The following is a 21,199-nucleotide window of genomic DNA, read 5'->3' as shown; positions in this document are numbered from 1 at the left end:
TTTATGCCCCCTGGGGGGTTATAAATGCCCCTGGGGGGGTAATTGTGGCCTTGAGGGGGGGAATAACTGCCCCTGGGGGGTGCCATTGGGTCGTGGGGGGGGGGGGGGCAGTGGGGAGCTCCGGGACAGACCCCCCACGGCATCATCGTGTGTGTGTGTCCCATCCCTGTCCCACCCTTCATGTCCCCCCCTTCATGTCCCCCCCGTGGCTGTCTCCCTGTGTCCCCATATCCACGTCCCACCATGTCCCCATGTCCCATCATGTCCCCGTGTCCCCCTGTGTCCCTGTGTCCCCACCATCCATGTCCCCCCGTGTCCCCCCCCATCCGTGTCCCCGTGTCCCACCATGTCCCCGTGTCCCCCATCTCCACGTCCCACCATGTCCCCATGTCTCCCCCATCCATGTCCCTGTGTCCCACTATGTCCCCATGTCCCCCCCATCCATGTCCTGTGATGTCACTGTATCCCCCATATCCACGTCCCCCCATGTCCCTGTGTCCCCCATGTCCCCATGTCCCTCATATCCCCGTCCCACCATGTCCTGTGTCCCCATATCCATGTCCCACCATGTCCTTATGTGCCACCGTGTCCCCGTGTCCCCCATATCCGTGTCCCTCATATCCATGTCCCACCATGTCCCCGTGTCCCACCACATCCCCATGTCCCCCATATCCGTGTCCCACCATGTCCCTGTGTCCCTCATATCTATGTCTCACCATGTCCCCGTGTCCCCCATATCCATGTCCCCGTGTCCCACCATGTCCCCGTGTCCCCCATATCCCCATCCCACCATGTCCCCGTGTCCCCATATCCATGTCCCACCATGTCCTTATGTGCCACCGTGTCCCCATGTCCCCTATATCCGTGTCCCACCATGTCCCTGTGTCCCACCATGTCCCCGTGTCCCCCATATCCACGTCCCACCATGTCCCCCATGCCCCTGCCCCCCATGTCTCTGCCCTCCCACCCGTGTCCCCAATGCCCATGTCCCCCCGGCTGTGTCCCCAGGTGCCGCTGTCATCATGGACCTGCTGTTCGGGCGGCGGAAGACGCCGGAGGAGCTGCTGCGGCAGAACCAGCGGGCGCTGGCCCGCGCCATGCGGGAGCTGGACCGCGAGCGCCAGAAGCTGGAGGCCCAGGAGAAGAAGATCATCGTCGACATCAAAAAGATGGCCAAGCAGGGCCAGATGGTGAGGGAACACCAGCGGGGGACACGGAGGGGACACGGAGGGCAGCAGGAGAGCATAGTGGGGGTGGGAGAATACAGAGGGGACAAGGGAACACGGGAGGGACAAGGGGACAAGGAGGGGACCAGGGGATGAAGAGGGCTCCAAGGGACCCTTGTGGGGACCAGGGGACAGTGGGGACAGGAGAATGGAGAGTGGACATGGGGATGTGGAGGGGACCCAAGGGACTGTGGTGGGGACATGGCGATGCAGAGGGGACCAGGACACTTGGTGGGGACCAGGGCATGAAGAAGGGCTCCAGGGAACTGTTGTGGTGACCAAGGGACATGGTGGGGACAGGAGAATGGAGAGGGGACCAGGGGACATGGAGGGACCCAGGTGTCTTGGAGGGAACCATGGTGGGGGCACCTGGGGGGAACCAGTGGGACGTGGAGGGGACCGGGGGGACAGTGGTGGGACTTGAGGACCACAATGGGGACCTGGGGATCATGGAGGGGACTTGAATGCTGGGAGAAGGCCAGGGACCATGGTGGGACAAAGGGACACGGCAGGGACACGGGTGCTTGGAGAGGACCAAGGGGACATGGTGGCGAGTCGGGGAAGTCCCCAAGTCACCATGGTGGGGACAAGGAGCCCAGGAGACTGTTGAGATGGTGGAGCGGACCACGGTTGGTCCTGAGGGCCACAGAGGGGTCCCCTGGACATCCCCTTGACCTCATGGCGACTCGATGTCCCCCCCTCCCTGTGGCCTTCAGGATGCAGTGAAGATCATGGCGAAGGACCTGGTGCGGACGCGGCGCTACGTGAAGAAGTTCATCACCATGAGGGCCAACGTCCAGGCCGTGTCCCTCAAGATCCAGACCCTCAAGTCCAACAACTCCATGGCCCAGGCCATGAAGGGCGTCACCAAGGCCATGGCCACCATGAACCGACAGGTGGGTGCCCGTGGGGACGTCCCCAAGGCTGTGACCATCATTACCTGCCCTGGGGTGGCCAAGGGGATGGGGGTGTCCTTGAGATTGTGGCCACCACAAGCTGCACCAGGAAAGACCCCCAAGGCTGTGGCCACCAGAGGTTCCCCTAGGCTGCCCATGAAGCTGTCCCCAAGACTATGGCTGCTTGAGGGGGACATCCCTGCGGCCATGGCCACTACAAGCTGCTTGGGGTGGCCGTGAAGATGTCCGTGACACTGTGGCAACCATGAGCTGCCTCAGATGATGTGGCCGAGGCCATCAGAAACCACTCAAGGTGACCATGGGGACGTCCCCAGGACCATAGTCACCACAAACCACCTGAGATGGCCATGGGGACATACCCAAGGCTGTAGCCACCATGAACGGCCCAACATGGCCATGGGGACGTCCCTGTGCCCCTGTGTGCCATGTGCCCTGTTCCTGTGTCACCCCCCAGCTGAAGCTGCCACAGATCCAGAAGATCATGATGGAGTTTGAGAAGCAGGCGGAGATCATGGATATGAAAGAGGAGCTGATGAACGACGCCATCGATGATGCCATGGGGGACGAGGACGATGAGGAGGAGAGGTGGGGGACGCCGGGGGGGTGACATGTGGTGGCGTGGGGGGAGGGCATTGTGGGGGACGGGGACACTGGGGTGGAGGACGTGGGTGGAACATGTGGGAAAAGGATGTAGTGGGACAAGAACAGGGATGTGGGAGATGGGGACAGTGAGGACACAAGGAGAGCGTGAGATGGGACATGGCGGGACAAGGACGTTTGGGTCATGGGCATGGGAGGGAAGGGGACGTGGTGGGGTGGGGACAAGGTGGGGACACAAGGAGAACACGGTGGGATGGAGCATGGGGGGACAAGGACATTTGGGTCACAAACTTGGGAGCGCGAGGGGACAGAAAGAGAGGGATGCGATGGGACGTGGGGGGACAGGGACATGGGGACGTGGTGGGGACACCAGGAGAGCGTGGTGGGATGGGACATGGGGGGACAGGGACATGGTGGGGACATGGTGGGGACACCAGGAGAGCGTGGTGGGATGGGACGTGGGGGGACAGGGCCATGGGGACATGGTGGGGACACCAGGAGAGTGTGATGGGATGGGACGTGGGGGGACAGGGACATGGTGGGGACACCAGGAGAGCGTGGTGGGATGGGACGTGGGGGGACAGGGCCATGGGGACGTGGTGGGGACACCAGGAGAGCGTGGTGGGATGGGACATGGGGGGACAGGGACATGGTGGGGACACCAGGAGAGTGTGGTGGGATGGGACGTGGGGGGACAGGGCCGTGGGGACATGGTGGGGACACCAGGAGAGCGTGGTGGGATGGGACATGGGGGGACAGGGCCATGGGGACGTGGTGGGGACACCAGGAGAGTGTGGTGGGATGGGACGTGGGGGGACAGGGACATGGTGGGGACACCAGGAGAGTGTGGTGGGATGGGACGTGGGGGGACAGGGCCATGGGGACGTGGTGGGGACACCAGGAGAGTGTGGTGGGATGGGACATGGGGGGACAGGGACATGGTGGGGACACCAGGAGAGTGTGGTGGGATGGGACGTGGGGGGACAGGGCTGTGGGGACATGGTGGGGACACCAGGAGAGCGTGGTGGGATGGGACATGGGGGGACAGGGCCATGGGGACGTGGTGGGGACACCAGGAGAGCGTGGTGGGATGGGACGTGGGGGGACAGGGCCATGGGGACGTGGTGGGGACACCAGGAGAGCGTGGTGGGATGGGACATGGGGGGACAAGGCCATTTGGGTCCTTGTGGGGGACACGGTGGGGTGGGGACACGAGGGAACAGGGACATGGGGACGTTGGGATTGTGGGGGGGGCCATGGGGAAGACGGGGCCGTGGGAACACTGGGGAGGGTTGGGGACACCCGGGGGATGTGGCGGGGTGTGTGGGGGGGGGGATATGGGACGCTGGAAGGTTGGGGACACTGAGTGGTGGGGGGGGGGGCAAGGGACACTGGGGGGGACGCGGCGTGACCTCTGACCCTCCCCTGTCCCCCCCCCAGCGACGCGGTGGTGTCACAGGTGCTGGACGAGCTGGGGCTGAACCTCACCGACGAGCTGGCCAGTGAGTGGGGCTGGGGGGGCAGTTTGGGGGCCGGGGGTCGGATTTTGGGGGGGGGGCTGAGGGGGGAATCGAACATCTCGGGGGGGCATTTTGGGGGTATTTAAGGGGCGTTTTGGGGAGCTGGGGGGGGCATTTTGGGGGTATTTAAGGGGGGTTTCAGGGAGCTGGGGGGGCATTTTGGGGGTATTTAAGGGGCATTGAGGGGCATTTTGGGAGCTGGGGGGGCATTTTGGGGGTATTTAAGGTGTCCTGGGGGGCATTAGGTAATGGGGGGGGGCATTTTGGGAGTAGAGGGGGTATTTAAGGAGCCCGGGGGGGGGGGAGGGCGGGTAGGGGAATGGGAGGTAGATATGGGTCTGGGGGGCCATTTGGGGGGTCTGGGAGGGATTTGGTGGGGAAGGGGGTATTTTGGGGGTCTGGGGGGGCCAATGGGGGTACACGTGGGTCTGGGCGACCATTTTTGGAGGGCGGGGGGGGGTATTTGGGGGCCCTGGGGGGGGCATTTTGGGGGTCCGGGGGGGATTTGGGGGATCTGGGGGCTATTTTGAGGTGTGGGGGGGCATTTTGGGGGTCTGTGGCAGTCAATGGGGGGTACATGTGGGTCTGGGGGGGCCATTTTGGGGTCTGGGAGGGATTTGGGGGGGCATTTTGGGGGTCTGGGGGGTTCAATGGGGGGGTAGATGTGGGTCTGCGGGACCATTTTGGAGGGGCACGGGGGTATTTGGGGGCCCTGGGGGGGCATTTTGGTGGTCTGGGGTGGATTTTGTGGGTCTGGGGGGGTATTCTGGGGTGTGGGGGGCATTTTGGGGGTCTGGGGGGGTCAATGGGGGGGTACATGTGGGTCTGGGGGGACCATTTTGAGGGGCCGGGGGGTATTTAGGGGCCATTTTGGGGTGTCTGGGGGGGATTGTGTGGGGGGAGCATTTTGGGGGTCTGGGGAGTTCAATGTGGGGGTAGATATGGGTCTGGGGGACCATTTTGGGGGGCACGGGGGTATTTGGGGGCCCTGGGGGGGCATTTTGGTGGTCTGGGGGGGATTTTGTGGGTCTGGGGGGGTCAATTGCGGGGTACATGTGGGTCTGGGGGGACTATTTTGGGGATCTGGGAAGGATTTGGTGTGGGGTGGGACATTTTGGGGGTCTGGGGGGGGTCAATGGGGGGTACATGTGGGTCGGGGGGGGATTTAGTGGGGGGGGCATTTTGGGGGTCTGGGGGGCTTCAATGTGGGGGTAGATGTGGGTCTGGGGGACCATTTTGGGGGGGCACGGGGGTATTTGGGGGCCCTGGGGGGCATTTTGGTGGTCTGGGGCGGATTTTGTGGGTCTGGGGGGGTATTCTGGGGTGTGGGGCGCATTTTGGGGGTCTGGGGGGGCCAATGGGGGGTACACGTGGGTCTGGGGGGCCATTTTTGGGAGGGCGGGGGGGTATTTGGGGGCCCTGGGGGGGGCATTTTGGTGGTCTGGGTTGGATTTTGTGGGTCTGGGGGGGTATTCTGGGGTGTGGGGGGGCATTTTGGGGGTCTGGGGGGGTCAATGGGGGGGGTACATGTGGGTCTGGGGGGGACCATTTTGAGGGGCTGGGGGGGTATTTAGGGGCCATTTTGGGGTGTCTGGCGGGGGGGGTATTTCAAGGCCCTTGGGGGGGTATTTAAGCGTGGGGGGGGGGGGAAGGTAACAGGGTGCCCCCCCTGACCTTTGCCCTTTGCCCCCCCAGCCCTGCCCCCGCCGGGGGGGTCGCTGGCGGCGGGGGAGGGGCGGGCGGCCGAGGCGGCGGCTGCGTTGGCCGATGCCGACGCCGACCTGGAGGAACGGCTGAAGAACCTGCGCCGCGACTGACCCCCGACCTCCGACCTCTGACCCCTCGCCCCCCCCCACCTCGCCCCCCCAACCTCCCACCCTGCGGGGTGTCCCCCCCCCCCCGCTGCTCGGCGACCCCGGGGGTGGCCTCCCCCTCCCCCCCCGGCGACCTACGACCCCGGGGTTGACCTCCACGACCTTCGACCCCCCCCGGGGTTGACCCCCCTCCCCGGTGACCTTCGACCCCGGGGTTGGCCCTTTGACCCCCGGGCTTGACCTCTGTGACCCCGGGGTTGACCCCCACGACCTTTGACCCCGGGTTGACCCCTTGACAACGGACGACCCCCGGGGTTGACCTCCACAACCTTCAACCCCGGGGGTATTTCCCCCCCCCCCGGGGTATCTGCCCCCTTTTTTGGGGGTATTTGCCCCCCCCCCCCCCGGTATATTTGCCCCCACCTTTGGGTATTTGCCCCCCTCCCCCCGAGGCATTTGCCTCCTCCCCCTTGGACTCTTGCCCCCCCCCCCCCCCCCGGCAGTATTTGCCCCCTTTATCTGGGTTACGGACTCTCTTTGCCGGTATTTGCCCCCCCCCGGGGGTATTTGCCCCCCCCTTGAGGCATTTGCCCCCTTTATCTGGGTTATGGACTCTCTCTTGGGGTATTTGCCCCCCCCCCCCCCCCGGGGGTATTTGCCCCCCCTTGAGGCATTTGCCCCCTTTATCTGGGTTATGGACTCTCTCTTTGGGTATTTGCCCCCCCCCACTCCCCCCCCCAGGATCTCTCTGCCCCCGTCTTTGCATTATTTGCCCCCTTTCGGGGTATTTGCACACAAACCGCCCCCCCCCCCCCCCCCCCCCCGCCCCCGGGTGTATTTGCCCCATTTCGGGGTGTGTGTGGGTGTGTGGGTGTGTGTGTGTGTGGTCCCCCCCTGCCCCCCCCCCCCATGGGCACCTGGAGGGGGCAATAAAGGCCGAATGTTGGGACCCGCTGCCTCCCCCCGGCTCTTCCTGGGGGGGGGGTATGTGGGGGGGCTGGTGAAAACCAGTAACGGACTGGGAGCGCTGGGGGGGAAGGGGGGGCTGCGCCAGTTGTGTGTCCCCCCCCCTCCGACCCTGATCCCCGTTTTGCCCCCAAACCCCGACCCATCCACATTTTTTCGCTAAAACCCGGCGTTTTGGGCCCCACGAGAAAACCCCCCGTGGGACCAGCAGCCACCGCCCCGTTTTTTGGGGGCCAACCCCCCCCCCCCCCCCAAATCGTCGTTTCCTCGCCGCAAAAATACCCCTTTTTTTTTTTTAATAGTTTGCTCTAATTCACGTCGATTCGCGGGTTTGAAGCAGAAAAAGAGTGATTTTTTTCTTTTTTTTTTTTTGAGAAAAAAAAAAAAGCGCCATTTTTCTTTTCAGCGGAGTTGGGGGGGGGGCAACGACAAAACTAGAGATTTTTGTGTTTTTCCTGGAAGTGGCGATTTTGGAGCGACGTTTTCGGGGTGAGGGGGGAAACCTCCCGGGCGCCTGATGGAGGGTGTTTTGTGCCGCTCGCGGCTGATTTTCGGCTGTCAATAACGCGTTTTTTTTTTTTCTTGATGGAAAAAAAAAGAAAACCCAACGCTAAATTTCTGCAAAAAGTAGAAAAAAAATTACCAAATTTCTGATAATTCTCCTTCCCCTTTATTTTTTTTAGTTTTTTGGGTTTTTTTTTTTTTTTTTTTTGCATTTATTTGCACTTTTCGCGTTCAGACTTTGACCTTGCCGAGGGCTGGCGCGTCCCCAAGCCGCGCTGGAAAACACCGCTACGGTCTAGAATTGACCCAAAAAGGACTGAAAACGCCTCAAAAAAAGAAGGGATTTTTTTGTCCAAGCGGGAGGTGAGGTAGGGAGCGCGGCGAGCGACTGCCTCGTGGGTAAAAACAGCCGGCTGAACCCAAAACGGTTGGTTTTAACCCCAAGACGTGGAGCTGGGGCATTTGGGAGCCCCGTGGCGGCGAGGTCCTGCCGGAATTAATTTTTTTTTGATTTTTTTTTAACGAAAAATATATATTTTTAAATCACAGCATCCGGAGCTGGCCGGCAGGATGCCGACACGCGAGGTATGGCACGTGGGGGGGCACCGTTTTGGGGGGTTTTTAGGGGATTTTTTTTAGCCATTTCCGGGGCGGGGAGTGGGGGGGGGGGGGGAGGGAATGATTTGAAAAACACAAAACAAAAATGTAAAAAATTAAATAAAATATGGTAAAAATTAAAAAAAAAAAAAAGAAAAAGACATTGTGGGCGGTTCCCAGCTTCTCCCTGTCTCCCGCCGGGCTGGTTAAAAATGAAAACCATTTTTGATCCCATCAGGCGGGATTTCACCCCAAAAAAAGCAGAGGGAGAAAGGGACGTGGCCACGCCCCGACTCCAGGGCACGGGATCGGTGCTGGGAGGGGTGACGCTTCCCCCTGGTTCTTCCCTGCAGTTTTTCCTGGCCGTCGCCCTTCTCTTCCTCTCTGGAGGAAGCAACGGAGATGCCGGAAGGTCGGTGGTGGGAGCGAGACCCCCGCAGCCCCCGGGTGAGTCGCGGGCTCTGGTGGGGTTGACCTTGGGCGACGGTCGGGTGCCCGCCCAGCCGCTCGCTCTCCCCTTCCTTGGCTGGAACGAGGAGAAAATAAGACACAAAAAGCTCACGGGTGGAGGGAACGTCAGGGAGATCCCGGCCCCGTTGACCCTCCTGGGCAAACCAGACTCAACGCGGGGGAGGGTCAGTTTAATTTCTTGCTAATTAAAATTAAGAGCGGGAGGGTGAGAAGCGAAGTCGAAAACGCTTCCTCCCCCAACTTCGTCCCCGTCTCAGCTTCACTCCTGACTCTTCCACCTTCTCATCGAATCACAGACTGGTTTGGGTGGGAAGGGACCTTAAAGCCCACCCAGTGCCACCCCCTGCCCTGGGCAGGGACACCTCCCACCAGCCCAGGTTGCTCCAAGCCCCGTCCAACCTGGCCTTGAACCCCTCCAGGGATGGGGCAGCCACAGCTTCTCTGGGCACCCTGGGCCAGGGGCTCACTGCCCTCACGGCCAAGAATTTCTTCCTGCTCCCCCGTCCAAATCTCCCCTCTTCCCAGTTTGAAGCCATCACCCTCATCCCATGGCTCCCCTCCCTGCTCCAGAGTCCCTCCCCAGCTTTCCTGGAGCCCCTTTAGGGACTGGAAGGGACTGGAAGGGGCTGGAAGGTCTCCCCGGAGCCTTCTCTTCTCCAGGCTGACCCCCCCCAGCTCTCTCAGCCTGTCCCCACAGCAGAGGGGCTCCAGCCCTCCCAGCATCTCCGGGGCTTCCTCCGGCCCTGCTCCGACAGCTCCGTGTCCTTCTTGTGCTGAGGCCCCAGAGCCGGAGGCAGCACTCGAGGTGGGGTCTCACCAGAGCAGAGAAGAGGGGAACCCGGGCACCTTCCACACCCTGAGCAGTGGAGGGGAGTGAGGACTGTGGTCAGTTCGTAACACTGGTGGGATCCAGTCTGTGAACTGCTCCGGCGTGGGTCCTTCCTGTGGGCTGGAGTCCTTCGGGTCCAACCTGCCCCAACGGGGGCTCCCCATGGGCTGCGGTCCTTCAGGTTCAACCTGTTCCTCTTCATGGGCTGGAGTCCTTCAGGTCCAACCTGCCCCAGCGTGGGTCCTTCCCGTGGGCTGGAGTCCTTCAGGTCCAACCTGCCCCAGCGTGGGTCCTTCACGTGGGCTGGAGTCCTTCGGGTCCAACCTGCCCCAGCGTGGGTCCTTCACGTGGGCTGGAGTCCTTTGGGTCCAACCTGCCCCAACGGGGGCTCCCCATGGGCTGCGGTCCTTCAGGTTCAACCTGTTCCTCTTCATGGGCTGGAGTCCTTCAGGTCCAACCTGCCCCAGCGTGGGTCCTTCACGTGGGCTGGAGTCCTTCGGGTCCAACCTGCCCCAGCGTGGGTCCTTCACGTGGGCTGGAGTCCTTCGGGTCCAACCTGCCCCAGCGTGGGTCCTTCACGTGGGCTGGAGTCCTTCGGGTCCAACCTGCCCCAGCGTGGGTCCTTCCCGTGGGCTGGAGTCCTTCGGGTCCAACCTGCCCCAGCGTGGGTCCTTCCCGTGGGCTGGAGTCCTTCGGGTCCAACCTGCCCCAGCGTGGGTCCTTCACGTGGGCTGGAGTCCTTCAGGTCCAACCTGCCCCAGCGTGGGTCCGTCCTGTGGGCTGGAGTCCTTCGGGTCCAACCTGCCCCAGCGTGGGTCCTTCCCGTGGGCTGGAGTCCTTCGGGTCCAACCTGCCCCAGCGTGGGTCCTTCCCGTGGGCTGGAGTCCTTCGGGTCCAACCTGCCCCAGCGTGGGCTCTCCATGGGCTCTCCGTGGGCTCTCCATGGGCTCTCCATGGGCTGCAGGGAAAACTCCTTTGGCGCCTGCAGCATCTCCTCACCCTCCTTCTTCACCCATCTTGGTGTCTGCAGGGTTGTTTCTCTCCCATTTTCTCACTCCCTTCGTGTTTTTTAGCTTTTCTTAAATACGCTGTCACAGAGGCACGACCAGCACCACCGGTGGGCTCAGCTTTGGGCAACTGCAGCTCCATTTTGAACTCAGGTGGACCCAGCTGTGTCCAACGTGGGGCAGCCCCATGACTCTTGTCACAGAGGTCACTGCTGCACGCTCCCCCCTGCTACCCAAAACCTTGCCAACGTAAACCCAGTTCATGGTCTCCCATCCCTTTGTCCTCCAACACATGAAGGTCTCTTTTCTTCTGATTTTTAGCAGGTTCACCCCCCATTTTGGCCCCCCCAAAACTAAGAGGGGTTGGTTGAGATGTTTCTACTTCTCATTTTCTTGGCCATTCATCCTGGGGCAAGGGTGGGGCGTTGTGCGCCGGCCGTTTCCCCCCCCACCCCCGGGGACATCGCTCTGGCAGCTTGGAGAGGGTGGGGCAGGATGGAGGCGTCTCATCTCACCAAAATCCCCCATTTCCTCCCGGCAGCCGGCGGCTGGAGCCTTCTCCGGAGGAAGCGGGACGAGGAGCCACCTTCATACCTGAAGTGGGTGACTTTTGAAGGCCAACTGCCCACCGACGCCGTCTCCAACTGGAACGACTACGCCAAGAGGTTGGAGTATGTCTGCTCCACGGAGAAGCCCAGTTGCCACACCGGTGCCTACGTCCCCGCCCGAGGTCCCTTCTGCTTCTTCCCCTTAGGATCGTGGGAGCGGAGCACCAATGACTTCAAGGTGTTGGTCAACGCGGGAGGCTTTGAGGCGCTGGATTGGGTGGACGAATCCTTTGGCAGCGTGCCCGAAAACGCCGTGGAGGGTTGCCCGTCCGTTGACGTCTTTGTTGGGAGGAACCGCTATGGCTTGGGCAAGGTCTTGAAAGGGCAGAGGGCTCTCTTCGTGGTGGTGGATGGGGAGGAAATTTGGTACAAGTGGTATCAAGTCTTGGTGGTGAAGAAGGGCCCAGCGAACGTTACCATCTCCGACGTCCACTACAACATGAGCAGAGCGGTGGAGCACAGGGAGGACGTCACCCTCATGAAGACCACAGTGAAGAATGAGGGTTGCCAAGGGGTGTGGAAAACCGTCACCTTGGAGGAGGCCACCGAGATAGAGCACGACTGGAACATGGACCAGAGGGTCTTCACCACCATCCGTGGGGTGCTGCAAGCCGCCCTCTTGGTCTTCAATGAGACAGGCTGGGCGGTCACCAACGTCACCAGCATCTTCTGGGTGGGGGGAGCCAGCATCAGCAAGTACGTTGACCATACCCACGTGGTGGAGAAGGAGGTTCAGCCCCAGACGGCGTGCACCGTGGCCCTGGAGGGACGTCAGCTGGACATCCGCGTCCCCTTCACCGCGCAGCTGACCCGTGGTTTTAGCGATGGTCAACTCCACCATGTGGCCGTGACGGGGTGGGCTCGCAGCCGGGCGGTGGTGGGTGTCCAGGCCAGCTTCAAGGAGTGCTGGCCCATCACTGACGTCCCACCGTGCCGGCCATAGGGGAGGTGAGGTGGATCTGCTTCCTGCAATCTGCTTTTTCTCTTTTTTTTTTCCCCAAAATAACAACCCTCTCACCCCAAAATGGGATGGCAGCAACTCAGAATGCAGAAAAATGTTGTTTTGGGTTTTTTTTGCCTTCCATATTTTTTGTTTTCTTGGCATAACCTTCATCCCTCGCCAAGACGACGTCGCAGCAACGCAGAATGCAGAAAAATGTGGGGTTTTTTCATTCTTTTCCTCTTGTGTTTCATGAAAAAAAGCTTCTAGAGCAAAAAAAAATCAGCTGTGTGATTCGTTAGAAGGCTCCCAAAAAGTAATTTTATAAGCAAAGGGGTGAAGAAGGAGGAAAAAAAGCCAGAATAAGGGGTGTAAAGGCAACCGCTCATCTCAGGGTGACAGTGGAGGCCACGTCCTTGGAGGACGCTCATGGAGGTGGCACCATCTCATGGTGACGGTGGAGGCTGCGTCCTTGGAGGAGGCTCATGGAGGTGGCACCATCTCATGGTGACGGTGAAGGTCTCCTCCATGGAAAAGGCTCATGGAGGTGGCACCATCTCATGGTGATGGTGGCCCAAAGCCCCCACCTCCCTCCCTCCCCCTCCCCTGCCCCCAAGGCCGGAGTGACAGCGGAGCCGACCAACAGGGGCGTGGGGTGGGGGGTGGGGAATGTGCGTTCCAGGAGGACTTGGGGGGGGGTGTCCTGAGGGGCTTGGGGGGTGTCCAGACGGTTGGAGGCAGGATCCTGGAGGACTCTGGGGGGGGTTGGGGTCTGGGTGGGGTCCTGGAGGACTTTGGGGGCTTCCTGGTGCCTGGCAGGGGTGGGGGGTGGTCTCTGCGTCCAGGGGGGCTGGGTGGTTCAGAGGGTTGGGGGTCTTGGAAGGCTGGGGGGGGGGGTCCATCGGGTGGGAGGAGGACCCAGGAAGCTGGGGGGGTCCCCCCCGAGGGCTGGGGGGGTGTCCCAGAGGACCTTGGGGGGGTCCTGGCGAGCTGGGTGAGGGGGCTGGGGGGGGGCTCCAGTGGCTGGGCGGGGGGGGGAGTCCTGGAGGATTCTGGGGGGGGGTCCTGGGGGGTCCAGGGGGCTGGGGGGGATCCAGCGCGTTGGGGGAGGGGCTGGGGGGGGGTCCCAGAGGACTTGTGGGGGGTCCTGGGGGGCTCCCAGAAAGCTGGGGGGGACACCTCCGAGGCTTTGGGGGGGGTGTCCCTGAGAGCGGGGGGGCGAGGTCTAGGAGGGGCGGGGGGCGGGGGGGGGGTGGGGGCCCTGGGTTGGGAGGGGCAGAGGTTTGGGGAGACCCCAGATTATCGGGGGGGGGCGGGGTGGGGGGTGAGGGGGGGCTGTGTGCGAGACATTGCAAGCAACGCACTGCAACCGCGGCAACGCTCCTGCTGCAACCGCTGCAACCGCTGCAACCACCGCGCTGCAACCACTGCAACCGCTGCAACCACCGCACTGCAACCACCGCACTGCAACCGCTGCAACCACTGCAACCGCTGCAACCACCGCACTGCAACCGCTGCAACCACTGCAACCGCTGCAACCACCGCACTGCAACTGCTGCAACCATCGCACTGCAACCGCTACAACTGCTGCAACTGCTGGAACCACCGCGCTGCAACCGCTGCAACCGCTGCAACCACTGCAACCGCTCCACTGCAACTGCTGCAGCCGCTACAACTGCTGCAACCGCTGCACTGCAACCACTGCACTGCAACTGCTGCAACTGCTGCAACCACTGCAACTGCTACAACTGCTGCACTGCAACCACTGCACTGCAACTGCTGCAACCGCTGCAACCGCTGCACTGCAACCGCTGCACTGCAACCACTGCACTGCAACTGCTGCAACCACTGCGCTGCAACCACTGCAACCACTCCAACCACTGGACTGCAAGTGTTGCAACCGCTGCAACTGCTGCAACCACTGCACTGCAACCCCGCACTGCAACTGCTGCAACCACTGCACTGCAACCGCTGCACTGCGGCCACTGCACTGCAACTGCTGCACTGCAACCACTGCAACTGCTACAACTGCTGCGCTACAACTGCTGCACTGCAACCGCTGCAACCACTGCGTCGCAACCACTGTAACTGCTGCACCGGCTGCACTGCAACGGCTGCGCCGCGCAGCCAGGCACTGCAGCCTGAGTGCTGCCCTGCAACGCAAACACAAGGCGGCAGCGCAATCCTGGTGGGTGCTGCAGCGAAAACGCGAGGCCGCAGCGCCAGTGCTGCGCTGCACGGCAAACGCAAGGCTGCGGCGGAAGCCCCGTGGCGCAAGGCGAACGCAGCCCTGCAGCCGCAGTGCCCTCCCCGCCCCCCCCCGGTGCGGATGCAGTGCGATGGACGTGCAAGGCTGCAGCACGACGCCGGCGCCGCAGCGGAACCACAACGCTGCCGCACAACCCCGGCGCTGCAACGCCAACGCCAGGCTGCAGCGGACGCGCCCCGCCGGCACAGAAATGCAGCGCCGCAGCCGCAGCGCCCCGCGCCCCCTGCGAAACGCACCGCCGCAAGATTAAAAAAAAAACAACCCACAAAACAGCGCAGAAAAGTGGTGAAAACCGTCGATAACGGCAAAGGGGGGGGGATGGACAAAAACTTGGGGTGGGGGGGGCGGGGGGAGGGGAGACGGCGGGAAGAGGGAAGCGGAGCCACCAAGGGGCCCCTGCCCCGGCACTGAGCCCCGGAGCGTGCGGCCGGTGAGGTAAGTGGGTCGCCCAAAATTTAAGGCCGGCGCTCGCTGTGATGAATAAATACCCAAAAAACAAAAAAAAAAAAGGGAGAAAAAGAAGGGGAGTCGCAACTGGAGGCGCCCAAGTGGAAGAGGCGACGGGGCGTCCCCGTGGTGGGGAGGTGGACGTGCCCAGAGGAGATGGGGGAGGGACCGAGGAGCCACCAGGCTCATGGTGGGGACGTCAGTCATCAGTTTGTTGTCACCTCCGTCCATGATGGATCTCCTCTGGGAGCAGGGAACCGAGTCCTGGAGTCACCCGGCTCATGGGGGACATCAGTCAGCAGCTTGTCTTCATCCCTATCCATGTTACGCCTCCTTTGGGAAGCTGTCCTGGAGTCACCAGGTTCATGGGGGACATCAATCAGCAGTTTGTTGTCGTCTCCGCCCATGATGCATCTCCTCTGGCAGCAGGGAACCGAGTCCTGGAGTCACCCGGCTCATGGGGGACATCAATCACCAGTTCATCTTCATCCCCATCCATGTTACGTCTCCTTTGCGACGCTGTCCTGGAGTCACCAGGCTCACGGGGGACATCAATCACCAGCTCGTCCTCCCCCCCCCGGCCGAGTTACATCTCTGCGATGTTGTGTCCTGGAGCCACCAGGATCATGGGGGAAATCAGTCACCAGCTCCTTGTCCCCCCATCCACGTTGCATCTCCTCTGGGAGCAGGAAGTACATCCCGGAGCCACCAGGCTCTGAGGGGACGTCAATCCTCATCTCATCATCACCCCCATCCATGTCACATCTCTGGGACCTGGAACCCTGGTCCTGGAGCCACTGGGCTCGTGGGGGACATCGGTCCCCAGCTCATCATTCCCCCATCCGTGTTGCATCTCCTCTGGGACCAGGAGGTGCATCGTGGAGCCACTAGGCTCTTCGACGACATCAATCATCATGACTCATCATCACCCCCATCCGTGTCACATCCCTGGGACCTAGGACCCGGGAGCCTTGTCCTGGAGCCACCGGGCTCTCAGGGGACATCAATCAACCCCTCCACCCATGTTGCATCTCCTCTGGGTTGCCCAGTCCACCCGCAGCAGCTGCGTGGTGCCAGCTGGCAAGGAAATCATCACCGGCCACCGTCCCACCAGGTCCCACCTCACCCACCCAACCTCAACCATTATTCCCCATGGTGGTCACCCAGCCCCACCTCCTCCACCGGGACGAAGCCGTGCCACCTTCCTCCTCCCTACCACCACCAAAACCCCCATCATTTGTCCCTGGCGGCCGCCCGGGCGTGGATACGCGTGTGACGGGCGAGGGAGGACTTGTTGCTGAAGCTCTTCCCACAGTGGGGACAGGGGAAAGGTCTCTCGCCCGTGTGCGAGCGCTCGTGGACCGTCAGGTCGGCCAAGTACTTGAAGCTCTTGCCACAGGCGGCGCAGGGGTAGGGCCGCTCCTCGGTGTGGCTGCGTTGGTGCATGGTGAGGTTGGACTGTTGGCTGAAGCGTTTGCCGCAGGCGGCGCAGGGGTAGGGCCGCTCGCCCGTGTGGGAGCGCTGGTGCTTGTTGAGGTCGGAGGGGTTGGTGAAGGTCTTGCCGCAGGAGCCGCAGGCGTAAGGACGCTCGCCTGTGTGCAGCCGTTGGTGGGTGGTGAGGGTGGAGAGGTGGCCGAAGCTCTTGCCGCAAGCCCCACAGGCGTAGGGCTTCACCCCCGTGTGGGTTCGCTGGTGGGTCTTCAGGTGGGTCAACCGGCCAAAGCTCTTGCCACACACGCCGCAGGGGTATGGACGGTCCTTCCCCGGCGCCGACGGCTCACGCTTCACCCAGGACATCTCTGGGTTCTTGGTGTCCTCCACCGGTCCAGGCAGAACTTGGGCGAGGGGCTGTGGGAAAGTGGCGGGATCCTGTGGGATGTGGCGTCGGTGGGTCCCTCTCCGGGCAGGGGTCCTGGCCATCGGGACACCTTGGAGGGTGCTGGGTGAGTGCGGGGGGTCTTGCTGTTGCAAAATGGACACCTCCGAGTCTCTGCTCGCTATGGTGGGACCTGCTGGGGGTAAGGAAATGTGTCATGAGTTGGTTCGCAATGGAGGACACCACCCTTATCCTCTAAGCCCATGACCCTGGGTCTCCTCCAGCAACGGCAGAGACGGTCCAGCTCCCACCGTTGAGCGAAACCCCAAATTCATCCATGGGTGGCCACCAGGCCATGCTAGGACAGGGATGAAGATGAGGCCACCTCAGCAGAGGTGCTCAGCTGGTCCAACAGGCAACGATGGCTGCAGGAGGACTTGGAGAAGAGCCCACCATGCTCCAACCATCATCCCCCAAACAACGGAACACCTTAAGGCAGCGTTTCCAGCATTGCCGTGAAGGAGAAGCTGACGGTGGAGGAAGAGAACAAGATTTTGGGGCTCATGGTTTCTGGAGGACAATCAGGGAGGACAAGAGCCCTCTACAAACACTCATGGTCTTCACTCCAACATCTCCATCCTTCTCCACAGCTCAGGAGATGGCCGTCTTCCACCTTCCCCCACTGGTGTTGACACCTCACGTACATCTCCCGGCCCTTCTTCTCGCTTCGCTTTAGCTTTGGAAGCCAAGGAGCCCTTTTTTCTCCCACCCCAAAAGGGTTCAAGGTCCCACGTGCTGCCACCACTGCAGGAGGCTCCATATCGCTCCTTCCTGGGGTCACGTCTTTCTCCTTTCTCAATAATCCAAGAGTTTCCCCAGCGCCAGCACCTCATTTTCGGCTGTTTCACTCCCTCCTTGGTTCTAACTCATCCTCCACCAGGAGCAAAACCCCCACTTTTTGGGTGTCAAACCCCACTTTTTGTGTGCCAAGACTGGAGAAGTGACACAACGGGAGGACCAGATGGGGCCAAGTCCATGGCAGGAGACACCCCGCCCTCCCCAAGCTCCCCCAGCAATTTCTTCACCCTTTTTGGGGTGGGGGGTGGAGGATCTCCTTCCTCCACCCAATACCTGTCTCCTGCAGGTGCCGCTCCTCTTCCTCAGGGACAACCTTGACCTTGCCCTGGGCCACCTCCTCCTGCCAGCCATCCCCGGAGGGGAAGTGGGGGGACTCCCAGGGGGGGCTTGGTGGGTCCCCCGCCACTTCGGGGTCCTCTACGTCCCCTGGGGCCACCTCCTCCACCTTCACGTGCACCGTCACCTGTGGGACCCGAGGAAAAGGGGGGGGGGGGTTGGGTGCCCAGGAACCCCAAGGGGTTTAAGCAGGGGAGGGTAATTGGGTGCTCGCGACCCCCGGGGGCTATAAGGCGGGGGGAGGGGGGGAAGTGGGTGCCCGGGACCCTCAGGGGCTTCAAAGGGGGGAAATTGGGTGCCGGGACCCCCAAGGGGCTGTAAGGGGGTGGGGGGGGGGGGAGTTGGGTGCCCAGGACCCCCAAGTGCTTTGAGGGTGGAAAGTGGGTGCCCGGCACCCACAGGGGGGTTTAAGGGGTGGGTGGGGGGGAGTCAGGTGCCCGGGACCCTCAGGGGCTTTAATGGTGGTGGGGGGGTGGGGGGTGGAATGTGGGTGCCTGGGACTCCAAGGGGCTGCGTCAGGGAGTCGGGTGCTGCGACCGCCCCCCCCCATCCCTCCTGCTTTTCCAGGGTCAATTTTGGGTGGGAATGAGCTCAAAAGGGGGTGAGTTTTGCCTAGTTTTTGCAGGGGCAGGTGCCGTGTCCCCCCCCCACCACCACCCCCAGCCCTCACCTGCTGCTCCCACACCCCCTCGCCTTCCTCCCCGCCGCCCAGCTGGAATTTCTCGGCCAAGGCCACGGCTTGGGCGCAGGATTGGGGGTGTCGCACCCAGACCCAGCTCTGGATGTCCTCGGGCAGGATGCTGAGGAACTGCTCCAGCACCAGCAGCTCCATGATCTGCTCTTTGCTCCGCACCTCGGGCCGCAGCCACCCCCGCGACAGCTCCCGCAGCCGCCGCCACACGTCCCGCGGCCCCGACGCCTCCTGGTAACGGAACTGACGGAACCGCAACCGCCGCAACTCGGTGCCGGCGCCGCTGCCGCCGCCGTGACACGGGGTCCCCCATCGGCGTCCCCGGGGACGACGCGGGGGATCTGTCACCCCCTCCGAGGGCACGGGGGAACTCGCTGGGTCGTCCTGCTGGGGGCGAAGGGCCGGGGGATGGTGGTGGCCCCGCTCCGACATCGGGGACTTCTTGGCCAAAGGACGGCAGTGGCCCTGCTCCGAGGACATTGGGGATCCCTCTGTGTTCTCCTCCTGTGGGCGAGGGGCTGGGGGACAGTGGTGGCCCTGCTCCAAGGACATCGGGGACTTCTCAGCCAAAGGACGGCGGTGGCCCCGCTCTGAGGACATCGGGGCCGGGGGATGGTGGTGGCCCCGCTCTGAGGACATCGGGGCCAGGGGATGGTGGTGGCCCCACTCTGAGGACATCAGGAACTCCTCTGTACCCTGCTGTGGGCGAGGGGCCAGGGGACAGTGGTGGCCCCCCTCCGAGGACCCCTCTGTGTCCTCCTCCTGTAGGCAAAGGGCCGGGGGACGGTGGTGGCCCTGCTCTGAGGACATCGGGGACCTCTTGGCTGATAGACAGTGGTGGCCCCACTCCGAGGACACTGGGGACCCCTCTGTGTCCTCCTCCTTTAAGCAAAGGGCCGGGGGACGGCGGTGGCCCTGCTCTGAGGACATCGGGGACCTCTCAGCCGAGGGACAGTGGTGGCCCCACTCCGAGGACACTGGGGACCCCTCCGTGTCCTCCTCCTGTGGGTGAGGGGCCAGGGGACGGCGGTGCCCCTGCTCCGAGGACCTTTCTGTCTCCTCCTCCTGCGGGCAAGGGGCTGGGGGACAGCGGTGGCCCCGCTCCGAGGACACTGGGGACCCCTCAGCCGAGAGACGGCGGTGGCCCCGCACCGAGGACATTGGGGCTGGGGGACGGCGGTGGCCCCGCTCCGAGGACGTCGGGGACCCCTCGGTGTCCTCCTGGGGGCGAGGGGCCGGGCTCCTGGTGGGGGGGCGCAGGGGAGAGAAGGACACGGCGTTGTCAAAGACACCCCCCCCCCTCCAAGGCCCCCCCAGCTTTGCAACCCCCACCAGAGCCCCCCAAGACCATGCGATGCGCCCCCCCCCCCCCCAAGCGCACAGAGCCCCCCAGGACCATTTAATGTGCTCCCCCACCCCTGGCTCTGCCCCCCCGCAGCTTTGCAAACCGCCCCCAGCAGCATGTAATATGCCCCCCCAGCCCCCCACCCCCCCAGGTCTCCTAAGGTGCCCCCTTCCCCCATCTCCTGGCCCTTCAAAGCCACCGGGATCATGAGATGTGGCCCCCCCTTCCCCCCTCCCGCCCCAAACCCCATCCTTGCAAAGCCCCCGCATCTATCTCCCCCCGCCCCCAACCCCGGCCTTCCAACCCCCCCCCGCCCCCCCGGCCAAGATCATGCAAAGCCCCCTGGACCATAAAATGCCCCCCTCCCCGGCTTTGCAAAGCCCCCCCGCCCCCGACCTTGCAACAGCCCCCAGGACCGTGCAGTGCCCCCCCCCGTCCTTGCAAATCCCCCCAGCCATGAAAAGCCCACCCGGACTGTGCAACACCCCCCAGCACCACGCAACCGCCCCCCCCCCCCGGCCCCAGGACCATGCAAAGCCCCCCCCGTCATGAAAAGACCCCCCCTCGGCCTTACAACACCCCCCAAGACTATGCAAAACCCCTCCTCCCGGCCTTGCACGTCCCCCCCCCCCCCCCGGACCATGCAAAGCCCCCCCCGGACCATTTAATGTCCCCCCACCCCCGGCCTTGCAACTTCCCCCGCTCCGGACCATGCAAAGTCCCCCCCCCAGGGCCATGCAAATCCCCCCTCCGCCCCCGGCCATGAAAAGTCCCCCCCCCGGCTTTGCAACCGCCCCCCCTGCACCACGCAAAGCACCCCCGACCTTGCAAAGGCCCCCCCCCCCCCGGCCAAAAAAAGATCCCCCCCCGCCATGCAATGCCCCTCCTGCCCCCCCCCCACCGCCGGCCTGCAAAGCCCCCAAGCCTTTGCAAAGCCCCCTCCCCCCCGGCCTTGCAAAGCCCCCCCGGCCATGAAAAGACCCCCCCTCCCCCGGCCCCGAGCCCCAGGACCATGCAAAGCCCCCCCCGGCCATGCAAAGCCCCCCCCCCGGCCATGCAATAGCTCCCAGGACCATTCAAAGCCCCCCCCCCCGCCCCGGACCATTTAAACCCCCCCTCCCCCCCCCATTTCGGCCTTGCAAAGCGCCCCCCGCCCCCCGGGCCATGCAACACCCCCCCCGCCCCGCAGTGCACCCCCCCCCCGGCCCCGCAGCCCCCCCCGGACCTGGGCTCCCGCCGCTCTCCCCACTCGCCGCTCGCCGACACAAAGGGCCGGAGCGGCCGGGCCCGGCCCCGCCGCCCCCCCCCGCTTCGTGTCCCCCCCCCCCGTGTCCCCTCCCGTGTGTCCCCCCCACCCCCGTCACTCAGCGCCAGGACCGGCCTTAACCCTGCGCAGCCCGGAGCGGCGGGGAATGGGTTAACGGGTGGTGGTGGTGGG

The 21,199-nt window shown here is 63.3% G+C and overlaps 3 protein-coding genes across 5 annotated transcripts; 2 read left to right on the top strand and 1 right to left on the bottom strand.

The window, feature by feature from the left end:
* The first annotated feature begins 334 nt into the window (after nucleotides 1-334).
* Nucleotides 335-6,225, top strand: CHMP2A (charged multivesicular body protein 2A). Its single transcript, XM_074567520.1, has 5 exons — nucleotides 335-1,190; nucleotides 1,943-2,122; nucleotides 2,598-2,728; nucleotides 4,184-4,245; nucleotides 5,959-6,225. Exons 1-5 carry the CDS (start codon nucleotides 429-431, stop codon nucleotides 6,078-6,080), a joined length of 1,257 nt encoding a protein of 418 aa, XP_074423621.1. The 5' UTR covers nucleotides 335-428; the 3' UTR covers nucleotides 6,081-6,225.
* A 1,225-nt stretch (nucleotides 6,226-7,450) lies between these two features.
* Nucleotides 7,451-12,299, top strand: LOC141735070 (natterin-4-like). Its single transcript, XM_074567522.1, has 4 exons — nucleotides 7,451-7,974; nucleotides 8,097-8,132; nucleotides 8,498-8,591; nucleotides 10,993-12,299. The coding sequence occupies exons 2-4, from the start codon at nucleotides 8,118-8,120 to the stop codon at nucleotides 12,000-12,002; spliced, it is 1,119 nt and encodes a 372-aa protein (XP_074423623.1). The 5' UTR covers nucleotides 7,451-7,974; nucleotides 8,097-8,117; the 3' UTR covers nucleotides 12,003-12,299.
* Nucleotides 12,300-14,545: 2,246 nt separating this feature from the next.
* LOC141735067 (zinc finger and SCAN domain-containing protein 26-like) lies at nucleotides 14,546-21,082 on the bottom strand. Of its 3 annotated transcripts, none has more exons than XM_074567517.1 (4): nucleotides 20,987-21,082; nucleotides 18,396-19,659; nucleotides 17,663-17,852; nucleotides 14,546-16,727 (listed from the first exon to the last, which is right to left on the bottom strand). In XM_074567517.1, exons 2-4 carry the CDS (start codon nucleotides 19,575-19,577, stop codon nucleotides 15,949-15,951), a joined length of 2,151 nt encoding a protein of 716 aa, XP_074423618.1. In that variant the 5' UTR covers nucleotides 19,578-19,659; nucleotides 20,987-21,082; the 3' UTR covers nucleotides 14,546-15,948. The 3 variants fall into 3 exon arrangements, with proteins under 3 accessions (XP_074423618.1, XP_074423619.1, XP_074423620.1); XM_074567518.1 differs by having other exon boundaries at nucleotides 14,546-16,724; XM_074567519.1 differs by lacking the exon at nucleotides 20,987-21,082 and having other exon boundaries at nucleotides 18,396-18,953; nucleotides 19,112-19,235.
* Between the last annotated feature and the right edge of the window lie 117 nt (nucleotides 21,083-21,199).

The sequence above is a fragment of the Larus michahellis genome, chromosome 28 (genome assembly GCF_964199755.1).
Source record: "Larus michahellis chromosome 28, bLarMic1.1, whole genome shotgun sequence".
NCBI classification, from domain to species: Eukaryota; Metazoa; Chordata; class Aves; order Charadriiformes; family Laridae; genus Larus; species Larus michahellis.
The sequence above is the reverse complement of the archived record's forward strand: the minus strand, read 5'-3'. Positions and strand labels throughout refer to the sequence as shown.